Here is a 20236-nt window from a genome sequence, read left to right as displayed (position 1 = left end):
TCGACCCTTAGCCTGGGAACTTCCATGTGGCACAGGTGCAGCCCTAAAAAGTGGGGGGTGGGGGGGTGAAGAATTAGCATATAAACAGAACCTAATCCTACGAAAAGAACTGAAAGTAACTGCTTTAGGCATATAAGCAATATATGTATTATTTCCTAATAAAATGCTATTTTTATCAAGATGCCAAAACTTACACTTTTGTATGTACACACCTCTTCTCCCAACCCCACCCCTCTGCCTCCCTGATGTATGCTCACCACTTTCCATCTTTCCTTGACCAGAATTCCAACACTGAGGATATCTGGCTGCTCTCCTCCTCCACTCATTGCAATTCACTGATGTGGTAGAATGGCTATACAGGCAACCAGCTCCTAAGGGTGGTTTCCATTTAACCTAAAACAAAAGAAACAGGAGCAGTATGTCAGAGCTAACTAACACAACCATCCAGCACCAAGTAGCACTACTAATTGTATATATTAATTGGGTTGCTTTGCTAGAATAGAGGAGAAAACCCCACAAACTCAGTTTCTAAACCTATTTAGTGCATACAAATTTTTTTTAAAGTACTGATCTTTCCTGGAGTTCCCGTCGTGACTCGGTGGTTAACAAACCTGACCAGCATCCATGAGGATGCAGGTTCGATCCCTGGTCTCACTCAATGGGTTAAGGATCCGGCATTGCCATGAGCTGTGGTGTAGGTCGCAGATACAGCTCAGATCCTGCTTGCTGGTGCTGCGGTTGTAGCATAAGCCAGTGGCTACAGATCCAATTGGACCCCTATCCTGGGAACCTCCATATGCCGCGGTTGCAGCCCTCAAAAGACAAAAAGACAAAAAAATAATAATAATAAAGTATTGATCTTTCCATTACAGATGCCCAGTGAAATAGCCAGACATTAAAGATATTACATTATAATATATTTGTGTAATTATACAAATATAATTTACAATAAGACTGCTAGAATATAGGTCAAGCATGATGTCCATGGCAGTTGATCCAGACTACTACCCTTAGTTCAACATATTGCTAAGAAAAAGACCTAATTTACAATAGCTAAAAGTTTAACAGGATATAACTTAAAGCTTATCCTCAGAGCTAATAAAATCTGAATGTTATATAATGCACTAAAATGTAACAGAAAATAAACATGAGCCATAAAAAAGGATTGCTGGTCAAACCCAATACAATGGTATTGTAAGGAAAAATGATAATAATAACATGAACAGCATATCTGTAGAAAATGAAGATACTGCAGAAAAATACGGCCTAAAGGAGATAAAACTATGACCTAATATTACAGAACAAACCAAAAGACATAAGAAAAAGATACTGTAAAGAACTTAAAACATAATTAGAAAAACTCTTAAATGACTGTATAGCACTGGGAACTGTATCTAGTCACTTATGATGGAGCATGATAATGTGAGAAAAAAAGAATATACATATATGTGTGACTGGGTCACCCTGCTGTAGAGTAGAAAACTGAGAGAACACTGTAAACCAGCTATAATGGAAAAAATAAAAATCATAAAATAAAAAAAGGGAAAAACTATTTAGAGGAAAACAAGTGGAAGTGTTTTAGCTTGTACACACTTTGAATTTTAAAAGGTCAAAAAAAAAAAAAAAGAAAAGCTCTTAAATGAGATAGCTAGGCAACAGGAAGACATAAATGAGGTCTGAGTAAATTCAAAAAAGGATCAAAAATTTTTAAAATTGAAGACTCAAGTAGAAGAAATTTGAGAGAAAACACAGAAATAAAGGTGAAAAAAGAGAAAAACAAAAAAAATTTTAAATTGAGACGTTCAAAACAATAAAAGGCAAAGTAAATACAAAATGCATATTACAGAAGGCCCCCTAAAATAAAACCAAAGCTATGAAACAGAAAAAATATTAGCCACTATAATTCCAAAAATTTGCTGGAAATTAAAAAAGGACTAAATCTGCATGTTGAAATGGTATATACTACATTTCTGGGAAAACAACTCAGAAGATCAACACCTAAACTACTGAATTTCAAAGGGAAGGAAAAAAATCACTGGACATCTATGCAGAAAGTCCAAACTATATATGGGGGGGTGTGGGGGAATGACACTGACAACAAACATTGGAACGAACAGCTTATTGTGCATTTAAATATCCAAGAAAACATGAACCAAGCATGTTCTATCCAGCTGAACTAACCTTCGAGGCTAAAAGAAAATAGGAATACAGAGAACCCAAAGAATAGTGTTCCCAAGAAGTGCCCCTAGGAATTAACTACATAACAAGTATGAGACAATCAAGAAACTGTAAGAGGAGTTCCTGTCATGGCACAGTGGTTAATGAATTCAACTAGGCACCATGAGGCTGCGGGTTTGATCCCTGGCCTTGCTCAGTGGGTTAAGGATCCAGCATTGCCATGAGCTGTGGTATAGGTTGCAGATGCGGCTTGGATCCCATGTTGCTGTAGCTCTGGTGTAGGCTGGCGGCTATAGCTCCGATTAGACCCCTAGCCTGGGAATCTCCATATGCCACGGGAGCGGCCCTAAAAAAGGCAAAAAGACAAAAAAAAAAAAAAAAAAGAAAGAAAGAAAGAAACTATGAGAAAGGAAGGAAAGAAGGAAGGGAGGGAAGGAAAGGAAAGAAAGAGAGAAAGAGAGACAGAAAGGAAGGAAGGAAAAAGAAAGAGAAAGGGAGAGAAAGAAATCGAGAAAGAGAGAAAGAGAGAGGAAAGGACGGAAGGAGGAAAGGAAGGAAGAGAAAGAAGGAAATTATGGTAGAAGATACAGCATGAGAATCAGCCTGAAAAAGCGTAACAGCAATGAGAACCCTTGCCTCTAGATGGCAAACTCTAAACATCATTTGCTACTAAAAGAAATCAGGGCACCTTGGAGAAATGGCTTATTTCAGGTCTGGCAGAAGAAATTACACACAAGGTGAACATGGGGCATCTTGTCGAATCAGAAAGCAAAAATGTTAACAAAACTACTACAAACAAACCAAAAGGAAATTGGAGACAAGGGAAACAATTCTTATTTGCCAGAGATGAAACAATTTGAGCCTACAGAGAATAAAGACTGCAATGATTGGAAAACTTCAAAAATATAAACAACCCATGAACCTCATGACACTCAAAAAAAAAAAAAAAAAAAAAAATTTGGAGTTCCCGTCGTGGCACAGTGGTTAACGAATCCGACTAGGAACCATGAGGTTGCGGGTTCGGTCCCTGCCCTTGATCAGGGGGTTAACGATCTGGCGTTGCCGTGAGCTGTGGTGTAGGTTGCAGACGCGGCTCGGATCCAGCGTTGCTGTGGCTCTGGTGTAGGCCGGCGGCTACAGCTCCGATTGGACCCCTAGCCTGGGAACCTCCATATGCCGTGCGGGAGTGGCCCTAGAAATAGCAAAAGGACAAAAAAAAAAAAAAAAAAAAAATTCCTCTTTGGTCAATTTTGAAGGTTGCTAGAACACAACTCATTCTGAAAACGGGCAAATCGCTGGTTAAATGAATCTAGGCAATGATCACCTATAGCTGCTAAAACTGTAAGGTAAATAATGAAGAACTTCAATATAGACAGAGAAAGTTGAACTCATTGATCAACCTTAACATCACTAAAAAGTATGACAATGAAACATGAAGTGCTTCCCGATATGATTAACAACAAAATTTTTTCAGTACCACCTATGAAACCTCTTGCCTTCACAAACAAGAAACAGGAGTTCCCATCATGGCTCAGTGGTTAACAAATCCAACTAGGAGTCATGAGGTTGCAGGTTCAATCCCTGGCCTTGCTCAGTGGGTTAAGGATCTGGCGTTGACATGAGCTGTGGTGTAGGTTGCAGACACGGCTCAGATCCTGCATTGCTGTGGCTGTGGCATAGGCTGGCGGCTACAGCTCCGATTAGATCCCTAGCCTGGGAACCTCCACATGCCGCAGGTGCAGCCCTAGAAAAGACAAAAAGATGAAAAACACTCAAACAAAAAAAACCAAGAAATTGGGAGTTCTCGTCGTGGCTCAGTGGTTAACAAATCCAACTAGGAACCATGAGGTTATGGGTTCGATCCCTGGCCTTGCTCAGTGGGGTTAAGGATCCGGCTTGCCATGAGCTGTGGTGTAGGTCACAGACCGGCTCGGATCCCATGTTCTGTGGCTCTGGCGTAGGCCGGCGGCTACAGCTCCGATTAGACCCCTAGCCTGGGAAACTGTGTGCCTCGGGAGCGGCCCTAGAAAAGGCAAAAAGACAAACAAACAAACAAACAAAAACAAGAAACAAAAAACCTAAATTTAATTAAGTTTCCAGATTTAATTATCAGTTTACAAAAATAAGGGGACAGAGATACATGTTAAATGACAACATGAAGACACAATAAGCTAAATCCATGAAGCTGGAGATCCTAAAGAACAAAATGAACAACATGTAGACAACAAAATAATAAAACAATCAACAAAATAATCCAAAATAAATGTCTTGGAAAATAAAAAAGCTTCACATTATAAGAAATAACTATATATATATATATATATATACATACATATATATATACATACATACATACATATATATATATATATATATATATATCAATCTAAGGCAACAACGAGCAATCAAAGAAAATTAGGCATGTACTGGTTAAGAAATAATGGGTAATACTGTAAGGCATAATAGCAGTAGCTGTGTTTAAAAAGTCTTTCTCTGCCAGAGATGCATACACTACCAATGCACAAAATGATAAAAGGTCTCAGATGTGCCTTAAAGCTCTCTAAGAGGAAAAAGTTATTGTGTTGGGGTTAGAGGATTAAATGAGACAAGAATGACAAAATTTTTATAATTTTTGCAACTGTACGGTGGATATATGTAAATCCATTTATTATCTATTTCTGGGTGTGTCTACAATATCATTAAAAGTAAGACACAAAAGATGCATAGATTAAAAAGATCTAGAGTCCTTTTTAACAAATGGTGCTGAACAAGTACATACCTACATGCGAAAAAAAAAAAGAATTTGTACCCCTACCTAATATCACATACAGATATTAACTCAAAATGGATCAAACACCTAAACTTAAAAGCTAAAAATATAAAACTTTTAGAAGAAAATAGAGGCATAAATCTTCCTTGACCTTGGATTAGACAATGATTTCTTAGATATGAATCTAAAGCACAACAAACCAAAGAAAACAAATTAATTGGACTGTCAAATATTTTCAAATTTTATATATCAAAAGTCAACCTATATAACTGGGGGGAATAACTGTGAAATATATACTGTATATAATACAATTACATTATATATAATTTTATTAATATATATTATATATTGATGTATATTATTAATATATAATAATATATATTAATGTGATTGATATGTATTATATATTAATATGATTAATATATAATGTGATTAATACCCACAATATATAAAGAATAATTAAATAAAACAAAAATCAAATAATTCAATTAAGAAATAGGCAAAGGACCCGAATAAATATTTCTCCAAAGAAGAAGTTCCCGTCATGGCTCAGAGGTTAACGAATCTGACTAGTATCCATGAGGACGCAGGTTCAATCCCTGGCCTCGCTCAGTGGGTTAAGGATCCAGTGTTGCCATAAGCTGTGGTGTAGGTAGCAGACGAAACTCAGATACAGCACTGCTGTGGCTATGGTATAGGTCGGCAGCTTTAGCTCCCATTCGACCCTTTGCCTGGGAACCTCCATATGCCGCAGGTACAGCCCTAAAAAGACAAAAAAATAATAATTATAATAATTAAAAAATAAAAAGGAAATCCTGTAATATGCTACAATATGAATGAACCAAAAGAACATGGAGAGTGATCTAAGCCAGTCACAAAATATCAAATACTCCTGTTAGTCCATTTATATGAGATATCCAGAGTAGTCAAAATCATGGAAACAAAGCACAGTGGTGTTTACTAGGGGCAGGAGGGGAGGGGAAAAAGTGACACTGTTGTTCAGTGAGTAGAGAATTTTAGTTTTGCAAGATGAAAAAGTTCTGGGAATCAGTTTGTCAACAAAGTGACTAAACACTACTGAAACTGTACACTTGAAAATGATTAAGATGATAAAATTTATGCTATGTGTTCTTTACACAGGTAAAAAAAAAAAAAAAAAAAAAAAAAAGAAAGAAAGAAAAAAGCATGGGCCCCATAGAGAGGAATCTGGTGATAGTCAGCATAATAATATAATTTACATTTAAACTCTAACTCATAGGAGTTCCCATTGTGGCTCAACTGTAATGAACCAGACTAGTATCCGTGAGCACATGGGTTTGATCCCTGGCCTCAGTAGGTTAAGGATCCAGTGTTCCCATGAAGTCACAGCCACGGCTCAGATCCCATGTTGCTGTGGCGTAGGCGTAGGCAGGAAGTTGCAGCTCTGATTCGGCCCCTAGCCTGGGAACTTCCATATGTTGGAGGTGCAGCCCTAAAAAAGCAAAAAAAAAAAAAAAAAAAAAAAAAAAAATTAACTTTTAAAAAAAGTAGATAGTGGAGTTCCTACTTTGATGCGGTAAGTCTGTAGTGGCTTGGGTCTATGTGGAGGTGCAGGGTTCGATCCCCAGCTTGGCATAGTAGGTTAAAGGAGCTGATGTTGCCACAGCTGCAGCATAGGTCATAGCTGTGGCTTGGATTCAATCCTTGGCCTGGGAACTTCATATGCTATGGTGCAGCCATAAATTTTTTTTTAAAGTAGATATAATTCACATGCCATAAAATCCATCATTTTTAAGTATATAATTCAGTGGTTTCTGTATATTCACAAGGTTGTATAATCACCACCACACTATCTAATCCAGAATATTTTCACCATTCCAAAAAGAAACACTGTATTTATTAGCTAGCGCTCTCTGTTCTCTACTTTCCTTGATTCCTGGCAATCACTAAACTATTTCCTGTCTCTACAGCTTTGCCTATTGTAGGCCAAGTGATATCTGACAAAGATGCAAAGGCTATTCAACACAAAAAAAGAATTTCCAAGAAAGAATGTTGGAATAATTGTATATCCGTATGTAAAAAACTGAATCTCAATCTTAACCTCAAACCTTATATACAATGTATCACAGATCTAAATGTAAAATATAAAACATTTAGAAATAAACTTGTGAGAAAATCTTTGAACATGATTCCTAAAGCTAATTCATAAAAGAAAAAAAAGATAAATTGATCTTTATCAAAACTGTAAACTTTTACTCTGAAAGACACTGTTGAGAAAATGAAAAGACAAGCTACATGATGGAAGAAAATGTTTGCAAGTCATAATATCCAACCAAGGGCTTATATGTGAATATATAGAAAATGGTTAAAATTCAACAGTAAGATAGAACTATCATATGATCCACCAATCCCACTCCTGGGCATATATTCAGAGAAAACTACTTCAAAAAGATACATGCACCCTTATGCTCATAGCAGCACTACTCACAATAGCCAAGACATGGAAACAACCTAAATGTCCATTCACAGATGAATGGATAAAAACAGATATGGTACATAGGTACAATAGAGTACTACTCAGCCATAAAAAAAGAATGAAATAATGCCTTTTGCAGCAATGTGGATGGAACTAGAAATTATCATACTAAGTAGAGAATCAACAAGTGAAAGATAAATACCATATGATATCACTTATATGTCAAATCTAAAATATGATACAAATGAACCTTTCTATGATACAGAAACAAATTCATAGACATAAGAGAGCAGACTTGTGGTGGCCAAGGGGGAAGGGCTTGGGGGAGAGATAGAATGGGAGGTTGGGGTTAATAGATGTAAGCTATTATAAACAGCATGGATAAATAAGGTCTTAATGTATAGCACAGGGAAATATACTCAATATCCTTGATAAATCATAATGGAAAAGAGTATTAAAAAGAATGTATCCATATATGTATAAATGAATCACTTTGCTGTACAAAAGAAATTAGTATAACATTGTAGATCAACTATATTTCAATAAAAATAAATATAAAAAATTCAACAGTAAGAAAACAAATGACCCAATTTAAAACTGAGCAAAAGACAAACAGACACGTCACCAAAGAGGATACAGTGATTGTAAATACATGAAAAGATGTTTGACAACACTTGCCAGTCTCCAAAAGTTATATACTGTATGCTTATATTCGTCTGACATTCTCAACAGTGAGAGAGAAAAGATCCATGGTTGCCATGAGTTAAAGGTGGGATGAGGGTGTGATTATAAAGGGGTAATATGAAGGACTTTGGGGGGGAGGAGGAACTATTATGAATATTTACAAATACGATTATGAACCTATTACGATTATTATTATGATTATAGTGAGGGTTACATGAACCCATACCTATGCTAGAACTCAGAACTGCAGGACCCAAAAAAGTCATTTACCATGTTAATTTTTATTTATTTATTTATTTATTTTTATTTTTTGTCTTTTTGCCTTTTCTAGGGCCTCTCCCGTGGCACATGGAGGTTCCCAGGCTAGGGGTCCAATCAGAGCCATAGCCACTGGCCTATGCCAGAGCCACAGCAACACGGGATCCGAGGCACCTCTGCGACCTACACCATAGCTCACGGCAACACCGGATTGTCAACCCACTGAGCAAGGCCAGGGATCAAACCTGCAACCTCAAGGTTCCCAGTCGGATTCGTCAACCACTGTGCCACGACAGGAACTCCTACCATGTTAATTTTTAAAATAAATAAAATTTATAAAAGGAATATCCGCAATTATCTGAAAAGATGGTAAAACACTCCTTTTTCGAATGTGTATCTGTATGAGGCCATATTTTCTTCGTATGCTTCAACCAAAGCAACATATTGCAACAGACTAAACACAGAAGTATGAGAATCCAGCTGTCTTCTATCACACCAGATACTAGAAAGACTTGAAAAAATGTAAAACAATGCCACTTATTTGTTTTTCTGTTTTGGAAAATACTTAGCATGTAACAGTTTTATTATTTTAAAATAAATAAACTTAAAATATGTTTTAGGAGTTCCCGTTGTGGCTCAGCAGAAATGAACCTGACTAGCATCCATGAGGATGTGTGTTTGATCCCTGGTCTCAGTCATTGGGTTGAGAATCTGGAGTTGCTGTGAGCTGTGGTGTAGGCCAGAAGCTACAGCTCTTATTAACCCCTTGCCTGAGAACCTCCATATGCCACAGGTGCGGCCTCAAAAAAAATTTTTTTAATTAAAAGATTTTGATTTTAATATAGTAAATAGCATTAGCTATAAATCATGCTAAAATAATAAACAACTCTTTAGGGTCCTCAATAAATTCGAAGGTAGGAAGTTCTGAGAGCAAAGAATTTGAGAATGGCTGAATTATCTTAAACAGATCTATATTTAAATCAATCTATTGGAGTTCCCATTGTGGCTCAGAAGATTAGGAACCCAACTAGTATCCATGATGATGCAGGTTTGATCCCTGGCCTTGCTCACTGGGTTAAGGATCCATAAGCTGTGGTGTAGGCCACAGACATAGCACGGATCTCATATTGCTAGGACTGTGGCACAGGCCAGTAGCTGCAGCTCCAATTGGAACCCTAGCCTGGGAACTTCCATATGCCTCAGGTACAGCCCTAAAAAGTAAATCAATCTATTAATAATCTTGATTATATACAAAGTTATTTAAATGGGTAATCTTTTTAAAAAAAATCTACAGTCTGAACTTTTACCAATCGTTCTTTCAATAAACAAATATTTGGAGTTCCCGTTATGGTGCAGCAAAAACAAATCTGACTAGGAACCATGAGGTTACGGGTTCAATCCCTTGCCTCGATCAGTGGGTTAAGGATCTGGCATTGCTGTGAGCTATGGTGTAGGTCGCAGATGCAACCTGGATCCTGCATTGCTGTGGCTGTGGTGTAGGCTGGCAGCTGTAGCTCGGATTTGACCCATAGCCTAGGCACCTCCATATGCTGCGGGTGCGGCCCTAAAAAGCAAAACAAAACAAAACAAAAAACCCCCAAACATTTGATGATTACCCTGTCAAAAACTGTGGGAATACTAAGATGAATAAATCATGGTCCTGGCCTTTAGGACAAGAGGTACTCTAGGACAGATTTCTCATAGATGATGCTATTGACAGACTATCCACATGAACCTGAATGCATTAAGAGGAGACTTGTACAACTGGTTTGGAATTGAATTAATATTAGAAAATTAATGAAAGATACAGTACAATTACTAGCTGCAAAAACTAGTGTAGGAAAGGAGTTCCTCTGTGGCTCAGATGGTTAAGGATCCAGCATTGTCACTGCAGTGGCTTGGATCACTGTTGTGGCATGGGTTCAACCCCTGACCTGGAAACTTCCACATACTGTGGGCATGGCCTCCCCACAATAAAACACAAATTAGTGTAGGAAAGAAGGAAAAAGTACTTATACTATGTATCTAAGATAAATTTCATGGCTTAGATGTCAAAAGCATTTACAGTCATAATAACTTGAGTTCTGAATATTGTCCTAACCAAAATTAAAATATAACATTAATGCAAAATCAGAGGACCTAACTGTGGTAGGAATGAAACAGACAGGCAGTGAAAAAGCTAAATCCTCAACCTCCAGAGTGGAAAGCCAATAGATAATGACTAAAATTTTAAAATTAATCAGCAGTGAGCTCCCATTGTGGCTCAGCGGGTTAAGAATCTGACTCGTATCCATGAGGAGGTGAGTCTGATCCCTGGCCTTGCTCAGTGGGTTAAAGGATCCAGCATGGCTGTAAGCTGCAGTGTAGCTTGCAGATGTGGCTCGGATCTGGCGGATCTGGCGTTGCCGTGATGTAGGCTGGCAGTTGCCGCTCCAATGTGACCTCTAGTCTGGGAACTTCTCTATGTTGTGGGTGTGGCGTTAAGAAGACAAATAAAATAAAATAAAATAAATCAGCACTAATACAAGAATGTTCATCTGAGACATGGAGTTCAATACCAAAAGAATCAGCAAAAGTGCTAAAAGTGAATATTTTCACAGATTGGGAAAAAGGCAAAGTGGGAAGGCCAGAAGACTTTTCTTTAATGAAGTGTATAGAATCATTCAACTTTTTGAATTACGCTCATATTTAACTCTGATTAAAAATGAAAACTAGGAGTTTTCTTACAGTGCAGTGCATTAAGGATCCAGTGTTGTCACTGCAGCAGCTTGGAAACTAAATTTAGAATGCACCTTGTAGGAGCTCCCATCATGGCACAACAGAAATGAACCTGACTAGTATCCATAAGGATGCAGATTCGATCTCTGGCCTCACTCAGTGGGTTTAAGAATCCGGTGTTGCCATCAGCTGTGATGTAGGTCAGATCCCACATTGCTGTGGCTGTGGCGTGGGCCAGTGGCTACAGCTCTGATTCGACCACCAGCCTGGGAACTTCCATATGCCATGAGTGCAGCCCTAAAAGGATAATGTAAATAAATAAATAAATAAAATGTAACTTGAAGAACATTTAAACATGAATGCTCTTTTGGTTTGAATGTTCTTTTGGTTTTTGTGTTTTTTTGGCTGTGCCCATGGCATGTGGAAGTTCCTGAGCCAGAGATAAAACTCATACCATGGCAGTGACCCAAGCCACTGGAGTAACAACACCAGATCCCGCTATGCCATAGGAGAACTGCATATGTTTTAAGTTAGATACAAAGCAGTATATATGATCTCATTTCTATTAAAAAAAAATATATATATATATATTATGGATAGAAAAGAACCTGAACTCACATTTACTATTACCATTGGTTGTTTCTATACAGTATGATTATTTTCTTGCGGTGGATATAAATTTACTATAGCAAACATCTATTTTTACAATAAGAGAAATACTATTTTTAAAAGTCAAAAATTTCACGCCTGACCATGTATAGCCAAAAAAATTTTGACGAGGGGTGCCAAAACCATTCAATGGAGAAAGAACAATCTTTTCAACAAATAGTACTAGGAAAACTTGGTGTCCACAGCCTAAAAGAATGATACTGGACCCTTATTTTATAACATACAAAAATTCACTAAGGATGGTTCACAGAATTAAATGTAAGAACTAAAACTATAAAACTGTTAGACATATATATAGGCGAAAAGCTTTATGACACTGGATTTGGCATTGATTTCTTGGATATGACATCAAAACAAATGGAAAAAATAGATAAACTGAATGTGATCAAAAGTTTTTAATTTTGATGAAATGTCCATCAAAGAACACAATAAAGTAAAAAAGCAACCCATGGAATAGGAGAAAATATCTACAAGTCATATATTTGATAAGGGATTAATATTCAGAATATATAAAGAAATCCTACAACTCAACAAGAAAATAACAAACAACCTGATGAAAAAAATGGGCAAAAGCCTTAATAGACACTTCTCCAAAGAAAATATACAAATGATCAATAAACACATGGAAAAGTTATTTATTTTAAATAACACTACTAGCTACCCCTCAGAGATACCCAATAATTTTCACTGTCTCACTCTACATTACCAGTGGAAAGATCATGGAACAAAGCGGTATCCTGTACGGTCCTTCAAGACACTGATATAAACCTAAGAATACATCTGTTCCAATTAGGAACTGAACCCTCAGAGAAAAGCCCCAAATCCTATAAACTACCAAATTATACTAGACTCCTTCTAAAATGGCTCCTGATAATCCCTATCTCACACTATTGATCCCCTCCCCTTAAGTGTGGGTGGATCCAGTGACTTTCCTCTAATGAAAAGGATACAGCAAAAGTGACAGGAGTCATTTTCCAGATATAAAAGACTGTGACATCTACCCTGTTTATTCTTTCTTTCTCTGGCTCTTCCTACTTTCTTGCTCTGATGAAGTAAGCTGCCATGTTGCCTCAAGGAAAAATCCACATGCTAGGAGAACCTCTGCTAGCATATAATTCCACTTATAAAAGGTTTCAACAGCCCTCAGTACAAACACCCACCAAGGAACAGAATCTTGCCAACAACCACTAGATTAAGCCTGAAAATAGATCCTTCCCCAGTTGAGCCTTGTGATGACTACAGACTACCCTAATTGCAGCCTGTGATTGATCTTGAAATAGAGTGCCTAGCTGAGTTACACCCAAAATTCTGACCCACAGACACTGTGAAATAATAAATGTTGTTGTGTTTTGAGTAATTTGTTATGAAGCAACAGACAACTTACACACCCGGCTTCACTGGTACTGGGCAACAGTTTCTCAAAGTTGTGCAAAAAACAGAGGTTCTTTTTGATTCCACATCATGGATTATATCAGAAAAAATTAATGTAATTTGGCTAGAGTATAAATGCTGTCAAATAACTGTTTGGGATTCATTTTTTTCAGTAACACTAATAACTTTAAAATAATCTTGGTGCAAGAAAATGACGTCCTGCAAGAAGGAAATTAAATAAATTTCTCCTTGGCAATATCCCCAATGACTGAAAATAGAAAGTAAAGAGCATGCTAATGAATTCAGACAATGATGCTAAATCTGGAGGTGTTGCCAAAACAGACTCAAAGATCATCAAAATATGGATAGAACATACTAAATGGAGACTCAGCTTGTAAAATACCATGTGGTGAAAAATCATTTGAAACATCTGCTAGATAGGAAAAGATTGAGAAGAAAAACAGCCAGCAAATTAGTAAGTAAACACTGATAATCCCCTAGGTTACAAATTCCTTCATGATGAAGATCATACCAGATTCATTACACCCTCTGCCAAAATTAAAATGGTCAACTTTGCAGTTAATCAATAGATAGTTGGTAAAGCAATTTAATCAGCCAGTTGAAAATGAGACATCACACTGTATGTAACTTAAAAGTGATACAGGTTCACATATACAAGTATAACAGAAAGATGAGAGGAGAAATGAGAACTAAAAGGAGAATGAAAAGAAAAATGCTAAGAGATACAAAAGCTAAGGGACAAAAAATTGCATAAAAATTCCAAAAACATAACCCAGACCAAATCACACTTAATGAAGAAAACTCCCTGCAAAAGTTTTACCTGAGAAGTTAACACTTCAGTGCGTTTTTTTTAGCATAAGGAAACCCCCTCAAAATAGAGACTAAGACCAGACTACTTAGATTCAAATCCTTGCTTTGTTGGAGTTCCTGTCATGGCTCAGCAGAAACAAATCCGACTAGGAACCATGAGGTTGAGGGTTTGATCCCTGGTCTTGATCAGTGGGTTAAGGATCCAGTGTTGCTGTGGCTGTAGTGTAGATCGGCAGCTACAGCTCCGATTTGACCCCTAGCCTGGGAACCTCCACATGCCGCTGGTGCGGCCCTAAAAAGACAAAAGACCAAAAAAAAAAAATCCTTGCTGTGTAACCTAGGACCCATTACTTAACTTCTCTAGGCCTCGATCTCCTCATCTATTTTTTTAAAAAGGGGATAACAGCAGTAGCTATTTAAGGACTAAACATGATAATATATGATATGTGTAAAGTGTTTTATTCATCACAGTGCCTGCCACATTCACTATGCCCAATAAATGGCATTCACTACTTAATATATTATTTTGCATGCTTATTAACTACCAGAAAAGAAACAGTCATATTCACAGACATAATGCTGCCCAAAACAGTCCTTGTCCTGCTTGAATGTTGATGAAAGGAAATAATCATGTCTGCGTGGAAGCCTAGAATTTAAACTTATTATGCAACTACTACTTACCAATTCAAATAAAAATGTTTTTATCAGTACAATAATTACTCTACAACTATGATTACAAATTAAATAACAGCATTTGCACTGCTATAATTTTGCTTTTAAAGTTAACAGAAAAATTAGCTGATCAAGGAGTGCTCTTGCGGCACAGCAGGTTAAGGATCCAGTGTTGTCACTGCAGTGGCTTGGGTTGCTGCTGTGGCGTGGGTTCAATCCCCAGGAACTTCCATGTGCCATGGGAGTGGCCAAAAAAAGTAGTTGATTGAAAAGAGAATAAAAATAAACCAGTGCTATTTCTAGATTAGAAAAAGTATAAATTAGTTCCCAAATGTGTTTTGACTTGAAGCAAACTTTGAGTATCCATCTACATTAAAAAAAGGAAGCATTATCATAGCGAATATCAAAAAAAAAGAAATTACTTAAAAATAAAAAGATTCGTACACTACTAGTAGTAATATATTTTGGAAAATAGTTTTATATTATAAAGCAAAGCTGAAAATACGAACACTCTGACCTAGCAACTCTTTGCCTAGGTATATCTCTGAAAAACATTCTTTTCTCACATGCACCAGGAAACATGTATAAGAATTTTCATGTTGTAGATGCAAACTACATTTAGAATGGATAAGCAATGAGGTCCTACTGTATAGCACAGGGAACTTTATCCAGTCTCTTGGGATAGACCTCAATGGAAGATAATATAAGAAAGGAAATGTATGTGTGTGTGTATGTGTATGACTGGGTCACTTTGTTGTATAGCAGAAACTGGCATAACATTGTAAATCAACTATACTTTAATTAAAAAAAAAATTCATTGTTACACTGTCCATAAATGCCAAAAAATGGAAACCACCCAAATGTCCAACAAGAGGAGGATAAATTGTAACATATTCATACAGTGAGAAAACGTATTAGCTTCCTACTGCTGATGTAATACCACAAATTTAGGAGCAAAACAACACAAATTTATAGTCTTACAGTTCTGGAGTTAAGAAGTCCAGGCTTCCAATGGGGCTAAAATCAAGGTGTCAGCAAAGCTATGCTCCTTCTAGAGGCCCAGAGGAGAATCCTTTTCCTGGGCTCTTCCAGCTTCCAGAAGCTGCCTTCATTCTTTGGCTCATGCCCCCCATCCTCCATCTTCAAAGCTGGAGTAGTACAGTTAGCATTTTCAAATCTCTCTGACCTCTGCTTCTATCATCACATATCCTTATTTCTCTGGGACAAAATACATATGCCTCCCTCTTATAGGTCTCTCATGAGCACACTACACCCACCTGGATAATCAAAGATAATCTTCCCACCTCAGGGCTTTATTTAAATCACACTTGCAAAGTCCTTCTGCCTATGAGATAACATATTCAGAGGTTCCAGGGATTAGGAAGTGAATACATTTGGGGGACCATTATTCTATCTACCACAAAAAATATACTAAAATGGAGTGAAGAACTGATACTCTGAACTACGTGAATAAATCTCACAATAGACAATGAAAAAACTCAAGCAAGACAAAAGTATACATACAATGTAAGTCCTATATAAAGTCCAAAAATAAGCAAAACTAAACTATGTTAAATAAGGATGCAAACATAAGTAGTAAGTCTATATAAAGGAAAGAAAAAAAAGGACAATGATTTTTCATAAAAATCACAAAAATTAATTCCTTTGGGGTAAGGAAGAAGGGATGAGGCAAGGAAGGGTTTCTGAGACAGCGGCAATGTTCTTTTTCTTGACCACTTGGCCTTGTAGTTATTTTTTTTTAACTGTATACATGTTTTATGTGCCCTTACAGTTATTCTTTAAACTGTATACATATGTTTTACATATTCTCTTATAAAAAGAATAGTAACAGATAACAGTCATATAAACCAGAGCAGGGAAAGCTAGACACAGAATAGATTAGGCAACAACCATCCAGCAATGTAACATATAGCAGGAGACTGTCCCAACTATAAAATGGTGGAAAGCCAGTTAAACTGTGTTGAACACATGGCAGGAATCTAGGCTCACGGTAAAGAAACAGGCTTAAAAGTACATTAACAGTTTACAACATCTTCCTAATAAACTATAAATTTCTTGAGGTCAAAAGCAGAATTTCAGTCATCTTTGTATTCATAGGACCTAACACAACACCTACCACAGAACAATCTTTAATAAATTTTTAATGAATAGAAGAATGAATGAAATGTCTTTCATGTCCTAGACAGTTGAGTGAAATGGAATATTCAAGTAAATAACTGAAAGTTGACTTCTTAAATTTAACATACAGTCGTTCAATAAATTGTTAGAAAAATACAGAAGAATATAAAGAAGTATAATGCATAGTTTTGCCCTCATTGAGTTTATAGTCAAGGGAAGAAGTCAATTATTTCCAAATTATTCTTTGAGGTAGAACACATAATACAAAATCAGAAATTAATAGCAATTCGATGGATTTAAAATGTAAAATAGGGGATTTCTTGTTGTGGTGCAGTAGAAACAAATCTGACTGGTAACCATGAGGTTGCAGTTTGATCCCTGGCATCGTTTAATTGGTTAAGAATCTGGTATTGCCGTGAGCTGTGGTGTAGGTTGCAGACATGGCTCAGCGCCTGCAATGCTGTGGCACAGGCTGGCAGCTGTAGCTCTGATTCGACTCCTAGTTTGGAAACCTCCATAATCTGCGGGCATGGCCCTAAAAGTCAAAAAAAAAAAAAAAAAAGTAAAATACATAAAAAGTTAATTAAGGAGTTCCCATCGTGGCGCACTGGAAATGAATCTGACTAGGAACCATGAGGTTTTGGGTTCAATCCCTGGCCTCACTCAGTGGGTTAAGGATCCAGCATTGCCGTGAGCTGTGGTGTAGGTCACAGATGCAGCTCGGATCTGGCATTGCTGTGGCTGTGGCGTAGGCTGGCAGCAACAGCTCTGATTAGACCCCTGGGCTGGGAACCTCCATACGCTGCAGGTATGGCCCTAAACACACACACACACACACAAAACAGTTAATCAACATCAAATTGTAATATTGTTCATTTGACAGTGCGTATGATGAATCAGAACTGGAGAAGATTAACATGGGTTAGGATCATCATGCAAAGCTTCTTAAAGGACCTGGAGTTCCCTGGTGGCTCAGCAATTTATGAACCCAGCACTGACACTGCTGCAACTCAGTCTGCTACTATGGCACAGATTCAGTCCCAGGCCTGGCAAACTTATATGTGCAGTAAGTGTGTCAACAAAACAAAACAAAAACAGCTTCTTAGAGGATCTAGATTGCAAAATAGCCAGATATGCCTCCCATTTCCCGTAAACACATCTGTTTACATTGTGACCTTGCTGCATCTGCATAGAAAGGTAGAGTTTCTTTCTCCATCCTGGAAACTGAGGTTGGCCCTATGACTTACTTTGACCAATGGGACATCAGCAAGCATGATCTAAAAGCTTGAAAAGCACCTGTGCACTGAATTTGCCCTCTTTTGCTGGTTTTAGAATCCAGATAGTGAAGAAATCCAAGCTAGCTGACAGCTTCATATAAGTCAGCCCAAACAAGACCAAAAGAACCATTCAGCTGAGCAACATCAAACTGTCAACCCAGATAATAGTTAATAAATTATTGTTTTAGCCTGTGAACTTTGGGGTGTTTTGTCTCAAGATAAGAGGTAACTGACTAAGGAGGTAAGCAAAGGCACAGAAGAGGAAAAGCGCAAAACATATAAGTATATGGGAAAAACAAATGCATAAATTAGCCTAAGCGGAAAAGAGTTCTGATTGTGGAGAAAGAATACATAGACCCGAAAGAGTTCAGATTGTAAAAGTGAGGCTAGGAAAAGAACAGACTTAATTTAATTTCAAAAGAAAAGGAAGAACCACTGAAGGACTACAGAGCAGAGGATAAAAAGCAAGAGAAGAGAAATCCACATACAACTCCTATTATTCAGACAAGCTGAAGCAATAAAATTCTTCTACATTTGTTGGAACCTAGATAATTCACTAACAGATAACAACATGGTTTCATAAGTACCGTATATAGCTTGTGTAAGATTCTGCTCTTTAATAGAAAAATAGGAAAATTATTCTTACCTACAATTTTAATCTCAATGGGAACAGTGCTAGAATTAATCATCAGAAAAGCTTATGACATGTCTAAAGAGTAAGGAAAACACCCTCGCCTGGGAACCTCCGTATGCCACAGGTACGGCCCTAAAAAGACAAAAGATTTAAAAAAAAAAAAAAAAAGTAAGGAAAATATTTTTGAAGCTATATTTGGGCATATAAGAATCAAATACACAGATTTCTAATGACAGCACAACTGTGAAATGACCCCTCTTTGTTTAAGAGTTCAATACACCCACCAGATGACCTCAGCTTCCAACCACCACTGGGTAACAGAGGCCAGATTTAACTTCCCATCTTAAATGAGAAAAAACAAAATATATGAAACAATGGATTTTAGACACCAGACAACAGGCAGCACAGAACATGGATCCACAAGGGAAGGGAAATAAATGAAGTAAGCCTTAGGACTGCCCCTAGCTCACTGCCTGGGGAGTTTCCAGGCTGCAGCACAGGAATGAAAAACCCAGTGTCCAGCAGTCTCATTGAGTTAAAGAGACAGAGTTCAGAGTTTGAGGAAGGCAAGGCAAGGTAGAACACTGAAGAGAGCTGTGGAAAGGTCAAATTCTAGATATCTAGAGAGGGTTCACCCGGAAGCTTTGGCTGAATACTAATGAGTACATGTGTGTGAAGAAGTGACCAAGGCCAGGGAAAGAACCACTGAAAAGAGGCTGGCAGACATGCTCACATAGGGCTATGAATAGTTTGTAAAATCACCAGAGTGGAAAAGAATTTAAAACATCAGGGCCATAAATGCATCTATTTTCAAGTAACTTTATCCCAGAAAGAATCCCCAAAATATTTAAAGGAATAAAATTTTTTTAAAACAAATCCAGCATATAACAGTATGAAATCACAATGTCAGGCATCCAAACTGAAATTACCAGGGATACAAACAAATCAATAAAAACAGACCTAGAAATGGTACAGACGATAGAATTCGTAGACAAGACTTTAAAACACCTATTATAAACATATTCAGGAAAATAGAGAAAAGCATTAAGCACAATGAAAGAAACTGAAGATTTTTTAATGAACTTCTAGACATGAAAACTATGTATTTGAGATTTTAACAAATATGGTGGATAGGATTAACAGCAGATTAACCACTGTGGAGGAAAGTATTAGTGGAGTTCTCTTGTGGCACAGCAGGTTAAGGATCCAGTGTTGTCAGTGCAGCAGCCTAGGGCACTGCTGAGGCACGTGTTTGATCCCTGGCTGGGGACCTTCTATGTGCCCCTACCACAGGCCAAAAAAAAGAAAAGAAAGATTAGTGAATTTGAAAATATAGGCAAAGAAACTACCCAAAGTGAAACATACAGAGAAAGAGAGAAACCAAACAGAGCATAAGTAAGCAAAAGGATAACATCAAAAAGCCTAACATTCGTATACCTAGAGTCCCAGAAGGAGAAAATAGAGAAATGTTTTACACTTTTAACTTTGCTATCAGTTTTTTTTTTTTCCGGTCTTTTTAGAGCCGTACCTACGGCATATGGAGTTTCCCAGACTAGGAGTGGAATAGGAGCTACAGCTGC

General features: G+C 37.3%; 1 protein-coding gene across 3 annotated transcripts in view; it reads right to left on the bottom strand.

The window, feature by feature from the left end:
* The window catches only part of TTBK2 (tau tubulin kinase 2), a 150419-nt gene that overhangs the window by 122299 nt on the left and 7884 nt on the right, over positions 1-20236 (bottom strand). For all 3 annotated transcript variants that reach the window (XM_021097126.1, XM_003353383.5, XM_021097136.1), the window contains exon 2: positions 258-393. Coding sequence is in view for 1 of the 3 variants with exons in the window: in XM_003353383.5 (XP_003353431.1) it covers positions 258-326 (69 nt within the window). In the remaining 2 variants the exon portion in view is untranslated. The remainder of the gene's footprint in view (positions 1-257; positions 394-20236) is intronic.

Source organism: Sus scrofa, chromosome 1 (genome assembly GCF_000003025.6).
Source record: "Sus scrofa isolate TJ Tabasco breed Duroc chromosome 1, Sscrofa11.1, whole genome shotgun sequence".
In the NCBI taxonomy this organism is placed as follows: Eukaryota; Metazoa; Chordata; class Mammalia; order Artiodactyla; family Suidae; genus Sus; species Sus scrofa.
The sequence above is the reverse complement of the archived record's forward strand: the minus strand, read 5'-3'. Positions and strand labels throughout refer to the sequence as shown.